The following is an 18608-nucleotide window of genomic DNA, read 5'->3' as shown; positions in this document are numbered from 1 at the left end:
TACAAGGCTCCATGTTTCCATGCAGAGACAAAAAAAAAAAAAAAAAAAAAAAAAAAAGAGCAAGAAAGACATGTTCCCTTTCTCCAGGGAATCTGTATCTTACTAGAAGAGATACATACACAACAAGTAATTACGAAGTCTCGCTACTTCGTCTACCTCATTCAATCCTCAAAAATGGCCAAAAGGCATACTGCCAGCATCCACTTTTATGAAGCAATGTACAGAACGTGTGTGCACACTGGATGTAGTCTTCATTTTACAACTTTACACTCTCAGGGTTTTCCCTGAAGTTGTTTCCTTTCTGATCCATGACAGCAAAACCACAAGCCTAAGAGCTATTATGGGGTCTTTTCCCCCTCATCAAATTCCTTATAAAACATGACAGACATAATTTTTCACATGACTCTCCATTTTCATGTCATCCCACTTCCCTCAAAACAAAAATCAGATTCAAAGTTTTCCCCCCTTAAAGCTTCACAAAAAGGCTACTGGTGTGTAAGATATGTCATTCAATTTGTTAGTGATTCCTTCTGACAAGGATTGACTGTTATTTACATCAACTACCACAAGTGTATATCCAAGCCCTGGTTTCACAAGTCCCAAATCATCTGCCACTCTGCTGCAAGAGTCAGTGTTCTAAAATGCAATTCTGAGGGGCCCCTGGGTGGCTCAGTCAGTTAAGCTTCTGACTCTTGATTGTGGGTCAGGTCATGATCTCACAGTCTGTGAGTTCGAGCCCCACATCAGGCTCTCTGCTGTCAGCAAGAGAGCCCATTCGGACCATCAGTCCTTCTCTCTCTCTCTCTGCCCCACCCCAGTTCAGGCTCAAGTGTGCTCTCTCGCCCTCTCTCTCACTCACTCAAAAATAAACATTTAAAAAATAAAATAAAATGGAGGTGCCTGGGTGGCTCAGCCAGTTAAATGTCCGACTCTTGGTTTCAGCTCAGGTCATGATCTCATGGTTTGTGAGTTCAAGCCCCACCTCGGGCTCTGCGCTGACAATGGGGAGCTTGCTCAGGATTCTCTTTCCCTCTCTCTCTGCCCCCAACCCTGCCCCACTTGCACTGTCTCTCAAAAATAAATCAAGTTAAAAAATTTTTAAAATAGAATGCAATTCTGAGCATGCTGTCCTTATTTTAAAAGTCCATCAAAGGTCCTGTGCACTGCTACCCTTCATGGAATAAGTTCAAATTGTTAACTTCTGTCATAAACTTCCTCATAATGTAGCTTCAACCTTTTTGCCTCAGTTTTTGACACTCTACCTTACCTGCACTAAAGGCGGTCACACTGAGTATCTGCAGTCCCAAAAGTGCTGTGCTATTTCATGTATAAATTCCGCACATCATGTTGTGTGCCTGTACAGTCTTCAGTTGGCCTCATTCCAATCTCGGCCATTCCCAAGCATTCTTGTTTCATCTACCTACCCCTAAGCTTCCTAACTTCCTACCCCAAAGTTAATCACTCCTTCAGTGCTGCTGATTCATCCTGTACCTTCTTTTATAACACTAATCAAGTACTGTGTAACTACTGATTTATGTGACTCCCCCACCTTAAGTTTAATATTGCTTAATTTCCTTAGTGCCTCATACACATAATAAGGCTGAAAACCATTTGTTAAATAAATAAATGGTAAGAAAACTGCAAACTAACTCGTAAGAACTATGTATGCTTAGGCCAGAGGGTCCAAAAACAAAAAAGAGGTTCAGAAATAATCTTTAAATTTCTGAAGGGTGATTATGTAAAAAAAACAAAACAAAACAAAACAACAAAACAAAAACAAAAAAACCTGACTTATTCTTTGTGGCTCTAAAGGGCAAATCAGGACCAGAAACATTACAAAGAGATACGCTGTGATTCCACATAAAGAACCTTCTAACAATTAATACCACCCTCAATAGGCTGCCTTGAGGAAACTGACCTTGTTAGTAAAAGAAATCAAGCAGAGGCTAAACAACATCCATCAGGTGCCTTAAACTCTCTAAGAATAAAGAGACAAACACACTTAGCTCTAAGGTGGTGGTTACTGTTGGTTTGTTTTGTTGACCTTTTGCTCAGGTCAACCTAGAAGTACTTCTTGAACTGATGGTACCCATCATAGAACCTATCTTCCAGCAATATAGTAACCTTCTAGTGACCAAAGTAAGTGTCTCTTCTAAGTTTTTTTATTTACTTATTTTTGAGAGAGAGACAGCATGAGCAGGAGAGGGGCAGTGAGAGAGGGAGAGAGAAAGAATCCCAAGCACGCTCCATGCTATCAGCACACAGCCCAATGAGGGGCTCAAAGTCACGAAACCGTGAGATCATGACCTGAGCCGAAGTTAGAGCCGTAACCTACTGAGCCATCCAGGCACCTCTCGCTCTCTCTTTTTTTTTTTTTTTAAACTTTTTACGGAGAGAAAAAGAGCGTGCGAGTGGGGGAAGAGTGGCAGAGGGATAGAAAAAGAGAGAGAGAGAGAGAGAGAGAGAGAGAGGGAGAATCTCAAGCAGGCTCCAGGATCCATGCAGAGTCTGATGTGGGGCTCGATCCCACAACTCTGGGATCATGACCTGAGCCTAAACCAAGAGTCAGACACTCAACTGACTGAGTCACCCAGGTGCCCCAAATTGTACTAATATCTGAATCTATCATATTAATACCTAAACTTTTAGAGCCTTAATTAAAACTTTATATATATCAGTTGTCATTAAAAGATATTTCTGCTGCACAATATGACCTATTATGAGGCCATGAGAGGATGGAACACTAGGGAAGTTAAGAGGGAGGTATAGCAGATATCTTTAAGAAGTTGCCAGAAACTTCTACAAAGGCATTGAGGTAAGCAGAGTAGAAAAATAAATATAAGCATAATCTGTAGTAATACTCTTAAGCCTAGAGGCCAAAGTGCAGAGCTAACTTCCAACCGACAACATGTATGTTCCTCGACAATTTTTCTCTGTACATACATCTTCAAACTCATTCTCTTAACAGTTTCTTCTGTCTCTAACTTACACCTTCACAACTTCCAATCTTCTTTATCTTTTTTCTTACCACCTTAACTGGAATAGTATGGAAACAAAGTATTTATCCTCAGTTTTATTTCATAACCCATCCTGTTTTTCAAAAGCAAATAATATGAGCATTTTCTGAAGGAAATGGACCCTCCCCCCTTAAGCCTCTAGAGAAGAATGGGGCCCTGCTGACATCATGATTTTAGTCCATTGAGGCTGATGTTGGACTTCTAACCTACAGAACTCGCAGAAAATAAATTTCTATTTTTTAAGCCAAAAAATGAGCATTTTCTGTTTTTCTTACAAAAAACAATTAAACTTACAGTTTGTGAATACCTTTCTCTTGGGGGAACAAAAGTATTTCCCCTCCTTGACTAGACGATAACTACAAACATTCTTGATGAAAACCAGATTTGGAAATTGTAAATAATGCCCCATGTATGATGGGTAGGTATACATTACAGTATTTTGGAAAATATGAGAAAATAGCACATAATTTGATTTCAAAACTATCATGTTCAGTTCCAAACTTAAGATGTTTTAATCTCTGTGGGGTTAGAAACAGACAGATGGAAATATTTTTTAGCCAAGAAATGTATCCCAAAATAAAATTCAAATTAAAAAGAAATCAAAAAGCCAAATTCAAAGGTAAATTAAACACATTATCAAGCTCACTCTCAAACAAGCTCTAACTAGGAGCACAACCTGTAGTTTGGTTTCCTAAGGTAAACTTCTCTTAATTGCAGGAAAGAGCCTGCTGAAAACCCAGACAGTCACATGGGTTTCCATCTCTTTCTTCTTTTGGCCACAGAAATAAGAAGTCCAAGAAAGGCTGAAACAGCAAATTCTAGAGGGAAATAAGCCATGTGCAATCTGCAGTAGTTTTTCTTAAAGGCATGGAAAAGAGTTACAACTAGCAGCAGAAGGAGGAAAATTAACACTTTTTTTTGATGAGCTATAAATAAAGGGAGATAAAGTTATGACTCCATGTTGAAAAGATCTGAGTAAGGTTTTGAAAGTTAAAGCTTTTCACAGAACAGGCAAGCAAGGCTTTCCACATAGTATAAAATAAAAGTAAAGGACCCTTCCCACTAAAGGGGGGAATAAAAAAAGGAAGCTAAGATTTAATCAGGCAGAGATAACTTCTCAATCTAGTGAAGGTCAGCAAAATACTTCTCTACTGTATCTGTACTTACTCTCTCCAATTACAGAGGACCTACATATGATCCAAGTTTAAAACAATAAGGTAATGTGAGCTATAAATGCATGTTGCACCTTCTTTCAATTATTATCTGAGGAGACCTGCCTATCAACAATTATTTCAGTAATAATGTCTGGGAACCACCTGCATCAGAATCCTTCTGGGGAGTCCTAGTTAAATATTTGGATTCCTGCTGGGCCCCACAAAAGATCTAGTGAATCAAAGGATGGGGGGGGGGGGGAACTTAAGGAATCTGAATTCTTAACAACCTCCTCCCTCCAGGTAATTTTAAAATACACGAAAGTTTAAGAATTACTGTAGTAGGGTCCAAGCAACTATCACTGAAAACTACCTGGGGACAACTGAGCGTAGCTAAAAGGAGTTCCCAGGAAGAAATATGCAGCCTCAAAAAGGACTGACTTTCCCTTCTCAGTACACATAGAGATGAGTAACAGATGTGTCACCTCAAAAATCTCCAAATGTTTCCACTCTTCCCAAAGCTTTCCCACCACAACATACTAAGCATGAAATGTATGAGTGAGCCAAGCTAAACATTTCATGAATTTAACTTAAAAACTGGCTTTGCCTGTCTATAAGTTCCTTAGAACAATAAAAGATACAAATATTTTAATCTTTCTCAACATTCCTTCCTTTCAGTTCCTTCTCAGATTTGCTTTTTAGTCAAAGCTTCAAGACTTCTGAAAATTTTAGATTATTACATTACAGTCCATTTTAACACCCATCCAATACCAAATACAAATTATGTTTAAAAATCTACTACACAAATTGTATAATGTTTCTTCAGGTAGTACACAAAAAAATCCATTCATTTCTTCCTTCCTTCCTTCCTTCCTTCCTTCCTTCCTTCCTTCCTTCCTTCCTTCTCTCTCTCTCTCTCTCTCTCTTTCTTTCTTTCAACCAATGGATTTCAGTGATGAAGCTGGGGAAGGGACTGTGGCTGTCTTGATGAAGTTTAAGTAACAACATCTGAACCTTCCCCCTATACCACACAACAAGTACAAGGCACTGAGAACATTATCTCATGGACAATCTCATGAGGTAGGTATCACCATTATCTTTACTTTATGGATGACTTGGCGAAGGTCCAGAGGGGTCAAGTAACTTGTTCAGAATTATACAGCTAGGTAAGCTAATTCAAACCAAGGCGATCTAATTCCAGAACCAGCATTTTTTATCACTACACTATCCTGTAGTTTGTATATGCCATCTGCCAAAAAGCAAGTCCTCTGAATCTGACAAGGTAGGGGTTGTGGATTCTGGAGAATCCAATTTTTTTAAATGTGTTTTCAGGTAATTTTGAAGTATAACAAAAGTTAGGAATTATTCATTAAGCTATTAGTTTGCCCAAGTAGAACACTGGCAACCTTTGAGACATAACTCATGGTCAGGAAGTTAAGGTCTCAAATTCCAATATGTTGATTAACTAGAATTTACTTCATTACCCTATTCTCTCTCCTACTCCAAAGAAATTATAAGGGAAAAAATCTAGAATTATTTTGCCCAAGGTCACACAATTATTTAATGGCAAAAGCTACCCAGGACAAAAACCAAGTTTCTTATCTCTCAAATAGTATTTTCACTACACCAAAAGCTATGTTTTTGTTCATAAACTTCTCATGATTCACAGAAATTGGTACATTAGCTTCAAATCCTAGGAATCAGATCTTTGGTCTAGTTCTGATTCTTTTATTAATTCACTGTGGGCAAATAATTGTAAAATAAAATTGTAAAATAAAAAATTCCTTAAAAGGTCACAGGAATATTTAGAGAATTAGAAAAGAAAATACACAAAAAAATAATTTTGGACAAATGTGAAATTATGTAGAATTAAAATATGATTTCATATTTTTCTAGAGGCACATAGGTAGGTACTGGTTGTTAAATCTTGTAAATACTGCCCCAAATAGTTTGATGTTTTATTTATTTTTAAGACAGAGAGACAGAGCATGAGTGGGAAGGGGCAGAGAGAGAGGGAGACACAGAATCTGAAGCAGGCTCCAGGTTCTGAGCTGTCAGCACAGAGCCCGATGTGGGGCTTGAACTCATGAGCTGTAAGATCATGACCTGAGCAGAAGTTGGACGCTTAACCAACTGAGCCACCCAGGTGCCCCATGCCCCAAATAGTTTGAACTGAAAGCTTAAAAAATCAATGCTCTAGGACCCCCCTGAAAGAACAACTCACTACCATACCTAACTCATTTCCAATATTAAATTAATACCACCTTACTAGGTGATATCTAGCAAATAAAAGATTTCTCTGATAACAGCACTGTTGATTTTATGTAGGATATTAAGTGATGAATGAAGTGATCCCTGAAGTCCCTTCGAATTTAAAGGTTTATTATACAGTAAAACACAACTACGCACCAAATAAAAATCTTTTAGTCAGTATCTCTATGCTGAATGACATGTAAGTTTAATTAATAGTAATACACAAATGTTGCTTTCTTAGTTGTGAAAAATGTACCACAATGTGATGTTAACAAAAGGGGAACTGGGTGAGGAGTATACCAGAACTCCCTGTGCTATCTTTGCAACTTTTTTGTAAATCTAACACTAGTCTAAAATAAAAAGTATTTTAAAAATAAAGTAAATCTCTATGCCCATTTTTTTTTTAATTTTTTTTTTTCAACGTTTATTTATTTTTGGGACAGAGAGAGACAGAGCATGAACGGGGGAGGGGCAGAGAGAGAGGGAGACACAGAATCGGAAACAGGCTCCAGGCTCTGAGCCATCAGCCCAGAGCCCGACGCGGGGCTCGAACCCACGGACCACAAGATCGTGACCTGGCTGAAGTCGGGCGCTTAACCGACTGCGCCACCCAGGCGCCCCTCTATGCCCATTTTTAATAGTTCATAAAATTTCTACCAAAGAGTAATAATCTGCTTTGTTATTGGGATATTGTGTTAAAAATGTTGATTTAATCTCACACTTCAAAATAATATTTGAGTACTTAAAATTATCTTAGTCTCATAAAAATTGTAGTTTCCCACTATTTTATACCTGATTTATATTCAGATTACCACATTTTCAAGCATCCACCTTAAAACCATGAATTTCTAAGGTAAAATCCTTGAAAACCAGAGCTGGATTTCCAGTGATTTAGTGCTTTGTGTTTAGAGAGGGGGAGGGGAGTTGACAGAGTTGAGGGGCTGGGTATCAGACACAGGAAACAAATAAAAACACTCCTGAGCCATTAGCTCCTAAGTCTAATATAATTGGTTGCTTCATGACACTCTAAAATCTTAAAAGACTCTTATTTTTATTCTAGAGCAATTAATTACATATTCTTTTCAGCTTTCCTAAAAATTTCAAACATTTTACTTATATTAACATATAAGCAATGTCCAAAGGAGTTTCATTACAGACACAGAAATGATTATTTTCATGTTTACTTTTATACTCTCTGTGTAGTAACAAAAATGTAATATTTAGATCCAGATATTCCTTCATTCTCCTTACACAGAATTACACCACACCTATATTAAAGAAATGCTGGACCTCCTGGGTAGCTCAGTCAGTTAAGAGTCCTGACCCTTGATTTTGGTTCTGGTCATGATCTCAGTTGTGAGATTGAGCCCCTGTTAACCAGCTCAGCACTGGGTGTGGAGCCTGCTTGGGATTCTCTTTCCCTCTCTCTTTCTGCCCTTCCCCTGCTCCTGGCTTGCAGGCACTCTTTCTTTCTCAAAATAAGTAAACAAACATTAGAAAAGAAAAAGGAAAAGAAAAGAAAAGCTTGATTTAGGGAGCTATAAAAATCTTTTAAAACTTATCAGAAGTTTGGTATTTTGCCTCTTTGTTAAAATGTTGAATTAGTTTTTTTGAGAAATAGGTTTTGAAACTGTAGATTTTATTTTATTTAAAAAAAATTTTTTTTAACGTTTATTTTCGAGACAGAGAGAGACAGAGCATGAACAGGGGAGGGTCAGAGAGAGAGGGAGGCACAGAATCTGAAACAGGCTCCAGGCTCTGAGCAGTCAGCACAGAGCCCGACGCGGGGCTCGAACTCACGGGACCGCAAGATGGTGACCTGAGCCGAAGTCGGACGCTTAACCGACTGAGCCACCCAGGCGCCCCACTGTAGTTTTTATTTTAGTCGGCTGGGAGGAATACACACCGTGCAACAAATAAGAGAGTCCTACCTGACAGAAATCTATGATGGCTTGTGAATTATGTTAATTAGGTGAATTATGATTTTGCCAAAGAGTGTAAATTCTAGGTGAAAAATGAATGTGGTACATCTTGTTGTTTCTGAGAACGTTAAGTAAAGAAAAATTATAATTGTAGGAATTTAAAATTCTCAATATCATATTTAACAAAAACATATATTCTGAATAATTTTCATATCGTGGAGAATGGAGTTTGTACAGACACAAAAAGAAATCACTAAAAAAGCCTTTCGTATTCACTATTCAGCCTAAGTGTGATCGCTTCTTGGCCTTTTGGCTAAGATCAAGTGCAGCCTAAGTGTAATAAAAAGAGTTTTGTGAAAAGTTTTTTGCCACAACATTTAGTAAGTTTCAGAAGTCAATAATTCTAGAAAAAGCTACATGGATCTGTAGGTTTCATAATCTATAAAGTCAACTTTCTTTTTAAAAAGAAGGAAAGAGTCTTCAATACTTCTCAATATTAGCTATGCCCTTTAAGGCCACCAAATTCTCACAATTCACATGAAGACTTTGTGGAAAAAAAAAAAAATATATATATATATATATACACACACATATCTCAGCACTACCTGGAGACACAGATACCTGTGTGTTTCTAAATAACCATAACTGTGCCAATCTGAAGAAAACGCAAGAGAATTAAATGGCTTAAAAAATACATCTATAAAGGGTTGTATCTATCTGAAAAATAAACCATTCTAGCTTGAAAAAAAAAAAAAGACATGAATTTGCCTGAAGGACCCATAAAACAATTTAAATTTATTTTTAAAAGAGTAATGAAGAGATCCTCGAAGAATGAAGGCTAACCTGGAAAGGAGATTTTTTGAAGTTTTCATCTCCTTCTCACTGTTAAGTTGGTGATAGTAGAGATAGTGGTAGTCACCTAACATTTTAAAACATTTACGGACAGGAAAAGGCCAAGGATCTGAGGGAATATTACTTGTGGGGCTCCCATAGTCAAGTCACAATTCACAGAGAGATGCCCATGTGAAGCTGAGGCAAGTTCCCAACAGGGACTGAAATACAACTCACCTCACCTGGAAGGGAAGGGAGGGGAGAAAAAGCAGGAGATGAGGATAGAGCAGTCTCACCTTGGACTAAATTCCTTTAGCTCCTACATAATTTCTACTCTACTCAATGAAGCTTCTGTCAATTTAGAAAACTTTAAGATAACTCTGTAGTAATAGATATGCTGCTGTAAAATACTCCCCTCTTTACTTAAAGCAAACGTGAAACTATTCCTTAAAAGTATTTATGACAGATTTTTGCCAAGAAAAGAGAGGAAGTGGAAAGAAGGAAAAGATGGAGGACAATCAGGTGAGAGAGGAAAAAAAAAGCCACAGGTGAATACAAATTATGATCAAATGTAAACCTGGTCTGAAAATCAGGAATCTTGGCTTCTAATTCCATCTCTGCCATGAGCTAACGAAACCACCTTATGTAGATAGTGCGCTTCCTCATCAAAAAAATGAAGTTGCAGTAGGGGTTGCCCCCAAGAACAAGAGTACATCCAAGAACAAGATATCTCCAAAGGGAGCCCTTATCTAGAGCTTCCGAGTTAAGAATGACAATTATACACACGAAGGGGGGGAAAAAAACCTCTTAGGTTGTCAGGGCAAGGGAAATTTCTGATCATTCTGCCCAGGAATAGAAGATCTCTTCAAAATTACCTAGAGAATAATAGACAAAGAGTCCATAAAAGTTTCCAATTCAACACAACTTGAGCAAAGTTCTTCATACCACTGCTAGATATTGTAGATTCAGAAAGTATCATAGTCTCTGCCTTTAGGGTGTTCAGAATTCAGTTAAGGTTTTGGTTAAACGTGACTGTGCCCTTTTCCAAGAATGTTATATAAAGAAGTAATGACATCTAGAATCTTGACATTCAGATTTCAATTAAGAAAACCGAGACTTAGGGGCGCCTGGGTGGCTCAGTCTGTTAAGCATCCGACTCTTGACTTCGGCTGGGGTCAAGATCTTATTGTTTTTGAGTTGGAGCTCCTCGTCTGGCTCTGCAGTGATGGCACAAAGCCTGCCTGGGATTCTCTCTCCTTCTCTCTCTGCCCCTCCTCAGCTCACTCTCAAAATAGATAGATAGATAGATAGATAGATAGATAGATAGATAGAGAAAGAAAGAAAGAAAGAAAGGAAGGAAGGAAGGAAGGAAGAAAGCCTGGGGCTTAAAGAAATTAACTTCATGGTACCTGTTTTGACTCAAATTCAGTGCTCTGATGCACATGAGTAATGTGGCTACGTGAATGTCAAATAGCTTTATTAACTGAAGTACTATTAGTGAAGTCCTATGAACCGATTAAAGAAAAATTTTAATTATATCAAAATTCCTGCCTACTGTTAATATGAAAAAGCCTATTATAATAAATTTGCCCTATTATTCATAAATTGTGATGTATATATACATATTTGTCTTCAAACTTAATCCCTAGTAGACTGCCCTCCACCACCACATAAGGGACCAGTGTCCAAATTATCTCTATTCCCAGTGGTGGCACAAAGCAGGCACTCTGGGTATACTGGTTCAATTAGTGATCTCCAAAGCCCCTCCCAAGTCTAAAATTGCCTGACATCAAAACATGACCACTAAACCACCCAAAGGCCACACAAGTTCACAAATGTATAAACTTCGTTCACCTTGAGAGCTTTTAGAATACTGCCACTATAAGCTTTAAGTATGTTTTTGCAACTATACCCACATAGATCTCACTACTATATATTTTATCCTATAAGTAACACAAGATTACGATTTCCCAATCTTGATTTAAAAACTATAAATTATTTGTGAATTTATATAAGCAGGAAAAATAAGGGATAATAAAGTAGAAAAAAATATTACAATGAGAAGATTGTGCCTGTGTCTACAAATATGCACACTAATTGTACAATCCTCTAAAACTTGAGCTGTAAAATTTGTTTCTTTCACTCCTATCAAGATCCCTGAAAAGGAAACAAAACACAGGAGAACTCTGGAAGAGTTTACAAGTTGGGAATGCTTTCCTATTTGCCTAGAGATTAAGGGGGGAAAAAAGCATATCAAGATCTGACTCCAGGAAATTTGCTATTTCGTTAATGAGCAATAGGATGAGTAATTTCTTACTATTTATCCCTATCAAAGCCCTATTCTGAAATCTGCAATGTCCAGCACCATATCTCAATTTCAAGAATAGCAGGTCAAAACACAAATACAATAGCATCAAAAACTAAAAGGTTGCTGAAAAAAAGCGTAGGCCTATCTGGCACTAGAGAAGAGGGATTTTCTAGATAAAGCGCCATAGCCATTTGGCTTTTTAAGGGCTGTAATCAAATTCTAAATTCCAAACTGACTGCATTTTAATAAAGGCCATTAAAACGAATAAACACTATGAAACACAACCACTTCTAATTTCAGGAATTCCCAAGCTAGTTGAATGGGTTTAGACTCCACGCAACTAGACATCTCTGCAGAATGACTTCCCTTTCTCTTTCACAACCACACCCGCACACACAGACCGCCGCGCTCACCCCCACTCCCCAACCCTACTCCTCGTAGTACAGTAAAAATACACCGAGAACAGAGCAGGTTGTCTGCTTATCCGGAGGAAGCAAAACTGCAGCTATGGCTTTAGCACGCTGGCAAGGCCTGAATACACGGAAACCAGGTGTCAACAACAGGTATAGCCTCCAGCCCACAGGGAGAGAGATTCGCTCCCCACAAAGTTGGCAACTTCTCCTACACACAACACAATGCAGACCCAGTTCCTCTTCGCCGGTGACAAATCAAAGCTAAGTCCTGACGCCAGCAAGAGCCCGCGCGGAGACGGCCCCCAAGCCGCTCTCGGCCAGTTCCTGGCCTCGACCTCCGCCCTGGCCCCGGTCCCCGTCGCGACCCCTAACCCTCCCCGAGCCCCGGCGCAGCCTGCGCTGTACCTGGCGAAGAAGTCGGCGAAACCGCCGCTCCGTCGAGCCCGGGCCGAGGTCCCCGCGGCGCCCTGCTCCGCGGCGGGCGCGGGCACCGGCGGCCCGGCTGGGGGCAGGTGGTCGCGGCTCACCTCGAACGTGTTCCGAGAGTTCACGTGAACGTCCGAGACGCCGGGGCGCGGCTCCGCGCCCGAGCTAGTCCTTTCGGCGGAGGCGGCGGCCAACGAGCCCTCCTGTGGACCCCCAGCGCCGGCTCCCGGCCGCTCCAAGTCCTCGCTACTGCTGCTGTCGCTGGCCGGGCTGCCCCCCGAGCCGCTGCTCGCACCTTGGGACTTGTCAGCGTCCGCGGCCGCCAGGCAGCAGCTCCGCAGCGGGTGCTCGAGTGGCGCGGCCCAGTCGGACGGACTGCCCTCACCGTCCGCGCCCTCGTCGCCAGGCCCCTCCGGGGGAAGGCGGCGGTGGCGCGGGTCCCGGCCGCCCGCGCGGGCCAGCTCTCGAGGCTCCTCCAGGTCGCGACAGTCCTGGCCCGGCAGAAAGCCCGAATCTCCGTTGGTCATGCCTCTGTGCCGCGGCGCACGGGCATCCGCCGCCTCCGCGCCTCGGTGCTTGGAGCCTGAGTCCCGCGGGCAGGCGTCCGAGCGCGGGGCTGCCGGGGTCGGCGGCGCGCGGGGTTGGCCAGCGGGAAGTGGACAGTAGCACAGCCCCGGCTCCAGCTGTCCCCCGGCCGCCGCGAGGTAGCGCCTAAGGAGCTGCTGAGGCGGCGTCTCCTTCTCCTCTTCCTCCTCCACCGGCAGCTCCACAGCGCCGACGCCTCCGCCGAAGCCGCCCGTGGCCCGGATCATCTTCCTGTCCTGGCCCACGGGCTCCGGCGCCGGCAGCGGGAGCAACTTGGGGTTTCTTCCCGAACAGGCTCCTGCATCCTCCGGACCCACCATCTAGGGCCGGGTGAGCGCCGCCTGAGGAGACGACGGAAGAGTCCCCGGCGCAAACTCGGACCGGGAATAGCCCTGGGGGCTGGGGCCGCGGCGGCCGCCGCCGCAACGTTCCCAGACCCACCCCTCCCACCCCGGGCTTCTGGCAGTTGCGGGAGAGCGGGCACGCGCCAGAGCTCGCGCACGCACTAACGCCGGCCCGGTCAAACCCCCGAACTGGATATTCTGCGAACCATAGAGACAGTAGCTAGAGAGGCCCACTCCCTGACACTCTGGCGGCCAATCTGGGATCCGCCATCTGGATGGTGGAGGCTGGTTGGCTCTCTCCGAGCGTGACAGCTCTTACAGAGGCACGGGTTTGACTCGCTTAACAAAAATTCACTTGACGTACTTAATTTATGGGAGTAGAATGCAGGATATTAGATGTAAGCCCTCCCAGCTCCACTTGTTCAGTCGACTTTACGCTTTTTCATGCATCTTCTCTATCGCCGTTGCTATAATTTAGGGCTTCAGCGCTTCACCCTCCCTTCTCCCTTCTCCACTTCATCTTCCATAATATTAAGTTACCTTTCTTATCTAGCACCATGTTACATCATATGGCTTTTCTTAAAGACTTCCAGTATCACTCAAGGAGAGAGGAAATGGAGTCGGGCACAGAGTGGCTATTGAAATAATTCCAGCACCCTGTGATAATGGATTAAAATGGAGTGACAGCCACTGAGTGGAAATGGTGACGTTTAGAAGTCACAAGACATGATAACTGATCAGCTATAAGGAGGGATTGAAGAGGGAGGAACCAGCAATTACTACAAAACTCTTGAGACTGAAACTAATGTGGTTTGAAAACATGGGGATTTGGATTGGGGGGAAAACAAAACTTGATTAATAGGGGAAATATATCTGGTAAAGTAAAAGGCCGGGAATATCCAGGATAGAATTATAAAACTTGGGTTAAGGGCTTGGGTTTGGAGACACGGGTTGAAGAGTCATCTGTATATTGCAACAAGGTGAGTCATTAGTGACGTGGCCTAGGAAGAAAGAATGAAGATGGAGGTGGGGCAGAGGCTCAAAGGTGTCATTATTTCAAGATGGGCAACACAGTTGTTTTGCAAAGGATTAAAGAGGAACTAGCTGTAGATAAAATGAAGGGGAAAATATTGACAACTCATTCTAGAAGTATGTCAATGAACAGAGAGGACAGAAATAGGAGAATGGGGTAGTAATGACAGGAAGCAGCATTGTCAAGCCTTTATATTTTTCTTTATATGAGAGAGAGTATAACCTATATATGAGTAGTAGTAAAATACGTAAATAAAATGGACACCCTTGTACCCAGCAACCAGTTTAAGAAACATCAGGTGTCTTATGGGGCGCCTGGGTGGTGCAGTCGGTTAAGCGCCCGACTTCAGCCAGGTCACGATCTCGCGGTCCGTGAGTTCGAGCCCTGCGTCGAGCCCTGCGTCGAGCCCTGCGTCGAGCCCTGCGTCGGGCTCTGGGCTGATGGCTCGGAGCCTGGAGCCTGTTTCCGATTCTGTGTCTCCCTCTCTCTCTGCCCCTCCCCCGTTCATGCTCTGTCTCTCTCTGTCCCAAAAATAAATAAAAAGAAAAAAGTTGAAAAAAAAAATTAAAAAAAAAGAAACATCAGGTGTCTTTTATAATGAGTATATTTGAAGGCCTTAAGGAAGGACTAAGTGGCAAAGGCATAGTTAGTAATGTATTTATTGTCAAGATCTTTCAGAAGAACTTACTTCTAGGACACAGTTGGAAAAATTAATACAGAAAGAGAAAATATTTGTAAATCATATATCTGATAAAAATCTAGTGTCCAGAATATATAAAGAACTCCTACAATTCAATGAGACAACCCAATTTAAAAGAGGGTAAAAGGGGGCACCTTGGTGGCTCAGTTGGTTAAGCCTCAGATTCTTGATTTTGGCTCAGGTCATGACCTCACAGTTACTGGGATCAAGCCCCGACTCAGGCTCTGCACTGACAGCATGGAGCCTGCTTGGTATTCTCTCTCTCCCTCTCTCTCTGCCCCTTCCCTATGCACTCTCTCTCTCTCAAAATAAATATTTTTTTTGAGTAAAAATAAAACTGGGTAAAGGACTTGAACAGACATTTCTCCAAAGAAGATATGCTAATAGCTATTAATATGCATATGAAGTAATGCTCAATATCATTAGTCAATAGGGAAATGTAAATCAAAACCACAATGACTTGGGGCACCTGGGTGGCTCAGTCAGTTGAGCATCCGACTTCGGCTCAGGTCATGAGCTCACAGCTCATGGGTTCGAACCCCGCATTGGGCTCTGTGCTGACAGCTCATAGCCTGGAGCCTGCTTTGGATGCTGTGTCTCCCTCTCTGCCCCTAACCCACTCACATTCTGTCTCTGTCTCTCTCAAAAATAAATAAACATTAAAAAAAAATTCAAAAGCACAATGACTTTAAAAATTATTAAGGGGTGCCTGGGTGGCTCAGTTGGTTGAGCATCAGATAATGAGAGTCATCATTTCACAGTTCACGGGTTTGAGACCCGCATTGGGGTCACTGCTGTCATGGAGGAACCTGCTTCAGATCCTCTGTCCCCAACTCTCTCTGCCCCTCCCTGGTTACTCTCTATGTCTCTCTCAAAATAAATAAACTCTTAAAAAAAAAAAAAACCCACAATGGCACAGCACTCAAACAGACTAGAATGGCTATATTCAAAAAAGTAGAATGTAATTGTTGTAGAGGATGTGGAAAAAGTAGAATCCTCAAACTTTGCTAGTAGAAATGTAAATGGTATGGCTGGTATGGAAAATGTTTGGTGGTTCCCCCATAAAGTTAAACACTGAATTACCTTATGACCCAGTAATTCCATTCCTAGATATATACCCCAAAAGAAGTGAAAATAGATTTTCATGCAACACTTATACATAGATATTCATAGCAGCACGATTCATAAAAACTAAAAGACAGAAATAGCCCAAATGTCCATCAAGAGAGGAATGAATAAACAAAATGTGATATTTACACGAGGGACTATTATTTGGCCATAAGAAGAAATGAAGTATGGATACATGATACAAAATAGATGAAATCTCAAAAACTTTATGCTAAGTTGAAGAAACCAGACACAAAAGATCCATATTGTATAATTTCATTTGTATGAACTATCCAGAATAGGTAAATCCATAGAGAAAGAAAACAGATTGGTGATTGACAATGACTGGGGAGTGGAGGGGGAGGAAAGGAATAGGGACAGACTACCTAATGGATATAGGGTGATGAAAATGTTTTGTAACTAGAAACAGGTAGTGGTTGCATGACACTGCAAATGTTCTAAATAGCACTGAGTTGAACATTTTTTTTTTTAATGTTTATTTATTTTTTGAGAGAGTGTGAGCAGAGGAGGAACAGAGAGAGAGGGAGACACAGAATCTGAAGCAGGCTCCAGGCTCTGAGCTATCAGCACAAAGCCCAATGCATGCAGGGCTTGAACACACAAACCAGGAGATCATGACCTGAGCTGAAGATCATGACCTGATACTCAACTGACTGAGCCACCCAGGCGTCCCTGAACTGCATATTTTTTTTTAATTTTTTTTTCAACGTTTATTTATTTTTGGGACAGAGAGAGACAGAGCATGAACGGGGGAGGGGCAGAGAGAGAGGGAGACACAGAATCGGAAACAGGCTCCAGGCTCTGAGCCATCAGCCCAGAGCCTGACGCGGGGCTCGAACTCACGGACCGCGAGATCGTGACCCGGCTGAAGTCGGACGCTTAACCGACTGCGCCACCCAGGCGCCCCGAACTGCACATTTTTAAATAGCTTTATTTTACGTAAATTTTCACCTCAATAAAAGAAATATAAGTTAATATAGGAGATACCTAGACATAAGGACATATATGATGATAAAGTGAGGTTAGTTGAGAGAGAGTCTAATCACAATCTTGTTTCAACTTTTTTCTTTTTCTTACTTTCCTAACTTTCTAACTTTTCAAAGCTTTCCTAACTCACTTGTTAACTTACTCCTTTCTGGCTATTCTCTATTTCTCCCTCTATGAAATTATGAAATTATAGTATTTTAAACTCCAATTTTTCTAAATGGTTTATTTAGTACATCTCCTTCCTCTCCCTTGGTCAATAGCAGCAAAAGTTTTATGAATCATAATAGCTAGCCCATAGAACCCTACTGTTTTCCCAATAAAGACCTCAAAATTTAAACACATTTATATTTTGTAATTTTGTCTATAATAATATGTATTCCATAATAAATTACATTAGTCATTCTTGTTAGTGGTTAGTGATTATGTTTTCCACTTTGAATGGTAAAAGTTTCTGTCTTATCTGATAAGTAATATCTTATGCCATCTTACAAATTTTTAAAGTTTTACTTATTTAAATAATCTCTACACCCTACATGGGGCTTGAACTCACGACCCAGAGATTAACAGTCACATGCTCTTCCAACTAAGCCAGCCAGCAGCCTGGCTGTCAGCACCCTGACATTAAAAACTTTTGGGGCGCCTGGGTGGCGCAGTCGGTTAAGCGTCCGACTTCAGCCAGGTCATGATCTCGCGGTCCGTGAGTTTGAGCCCCGCGTCAGGCTCTGGGCTGATGGCTCAGAGCCTGGAGCCTGTTTCCGATTCTGTGTCTCCCTCTCTCTCTGCCCCTCCCCCGTTCATGCTCTGTCTCTCTCTGTCCCAAAAATAAATAAAAAAATAAATAAATAAATAAAAAATAAAAAAATAAAAAATAAAAACTTTTGATACTATATTATTACATCTGTAGGCATAAATAAAATTTATGGTACATTCCTGGTACATTCCTATAAGTCAGGTGAAACTATTACCATGAAAAAGGATATTCTTAAACTCTGCTATAAAATACTAATTAACCGTTAAAATATGAAAAACTATGAGTATAGATTCTTATATTTTCTAAGAAAATCTTTCACAGAAGTTCTCAAAATACAATTTGTCATATTCTACCTGTATGATCCTCCCTTCATTATTGAACAGTTAATATGGTCCTATTATCCCATAATATTATTTTGCTACAATTGTACTCAAGTACGAAGGCCTCAAACAAAAGGTCTCAAAACTCCTCATACAGTTCTTCAATCCTCAATCTTTTTCTTGTGTACTGGATTTCCAAAAAGTTTTCAAACATGCTTTAACTTCTATCATGTTAAATTACCACCATCACCACCCACATACTCTTGGAGCAGTGTTTTTCAAACTTAGCTGCATGTTAGCAACATTTAGGAAGTTTTAAAAATGCTGATGTCTGGGCACCACCCAAGATGAATTAAGGCAATATCTCTGGAGGAGGAGCCTTTACACTGCTATTCAAATACTTCTAATTTACAGCTAAGGTTGAGAAATACTGGCTTAT

At 41.1% G+C, this 18608-nt stretch overlaps 1 protein-coding gene across 8 annotated transcripts in view; it reads right to left on the bottom strand.

The window, feature by feature from the left end:
• The window catches only part of TBC1D12 (TBC1 domain family member 12), a 116021-nt gene extending 102588 nt beyond the window's left edge, over positions 1-13433 (bottom strand). For 2 of the 8 annotated variants that reach the window (XM_086680414.1, XM_086680419.1), the window contains exon 1: positions 12301-13432. In XM_086680414.1, coding sequence (XP_086536540.1) covers positions 12301-13226 — 926 coding nt within the window. In that variant the 5' untranslated portion in view covers positions 13227-13432. Of the gene's footprint in view, positions 1-12300 lie in introns of all 8 variants that reach the window. The other 6 variants (XR_015241746.1, XM_086680413.1, XM_086680415.1 and 3 more) reach the window with 6 other exon arrangements.
• Between the last annotated feature and the right edge of the window lie 5175 nt (positions 13434-18608).

Source organism: Puma concolor, chromosome D2, assembly GCF_028749965.1.
Source record: "Puma concolor isolate L17-30 chromosome D2, mPumCon1.1.hap2, whole genome shotgun sequence".
NCBI classification, from domain to species: Eukaryota; Metazoa; Chordata; class Mammalia; order Carnivora; family Felidae; genus Puma; species Puma concolor.
Note: the sequence above shows the minus strand (reverse complement) of the source record. Positions and strands in the feature narration are given on the sequence as shown.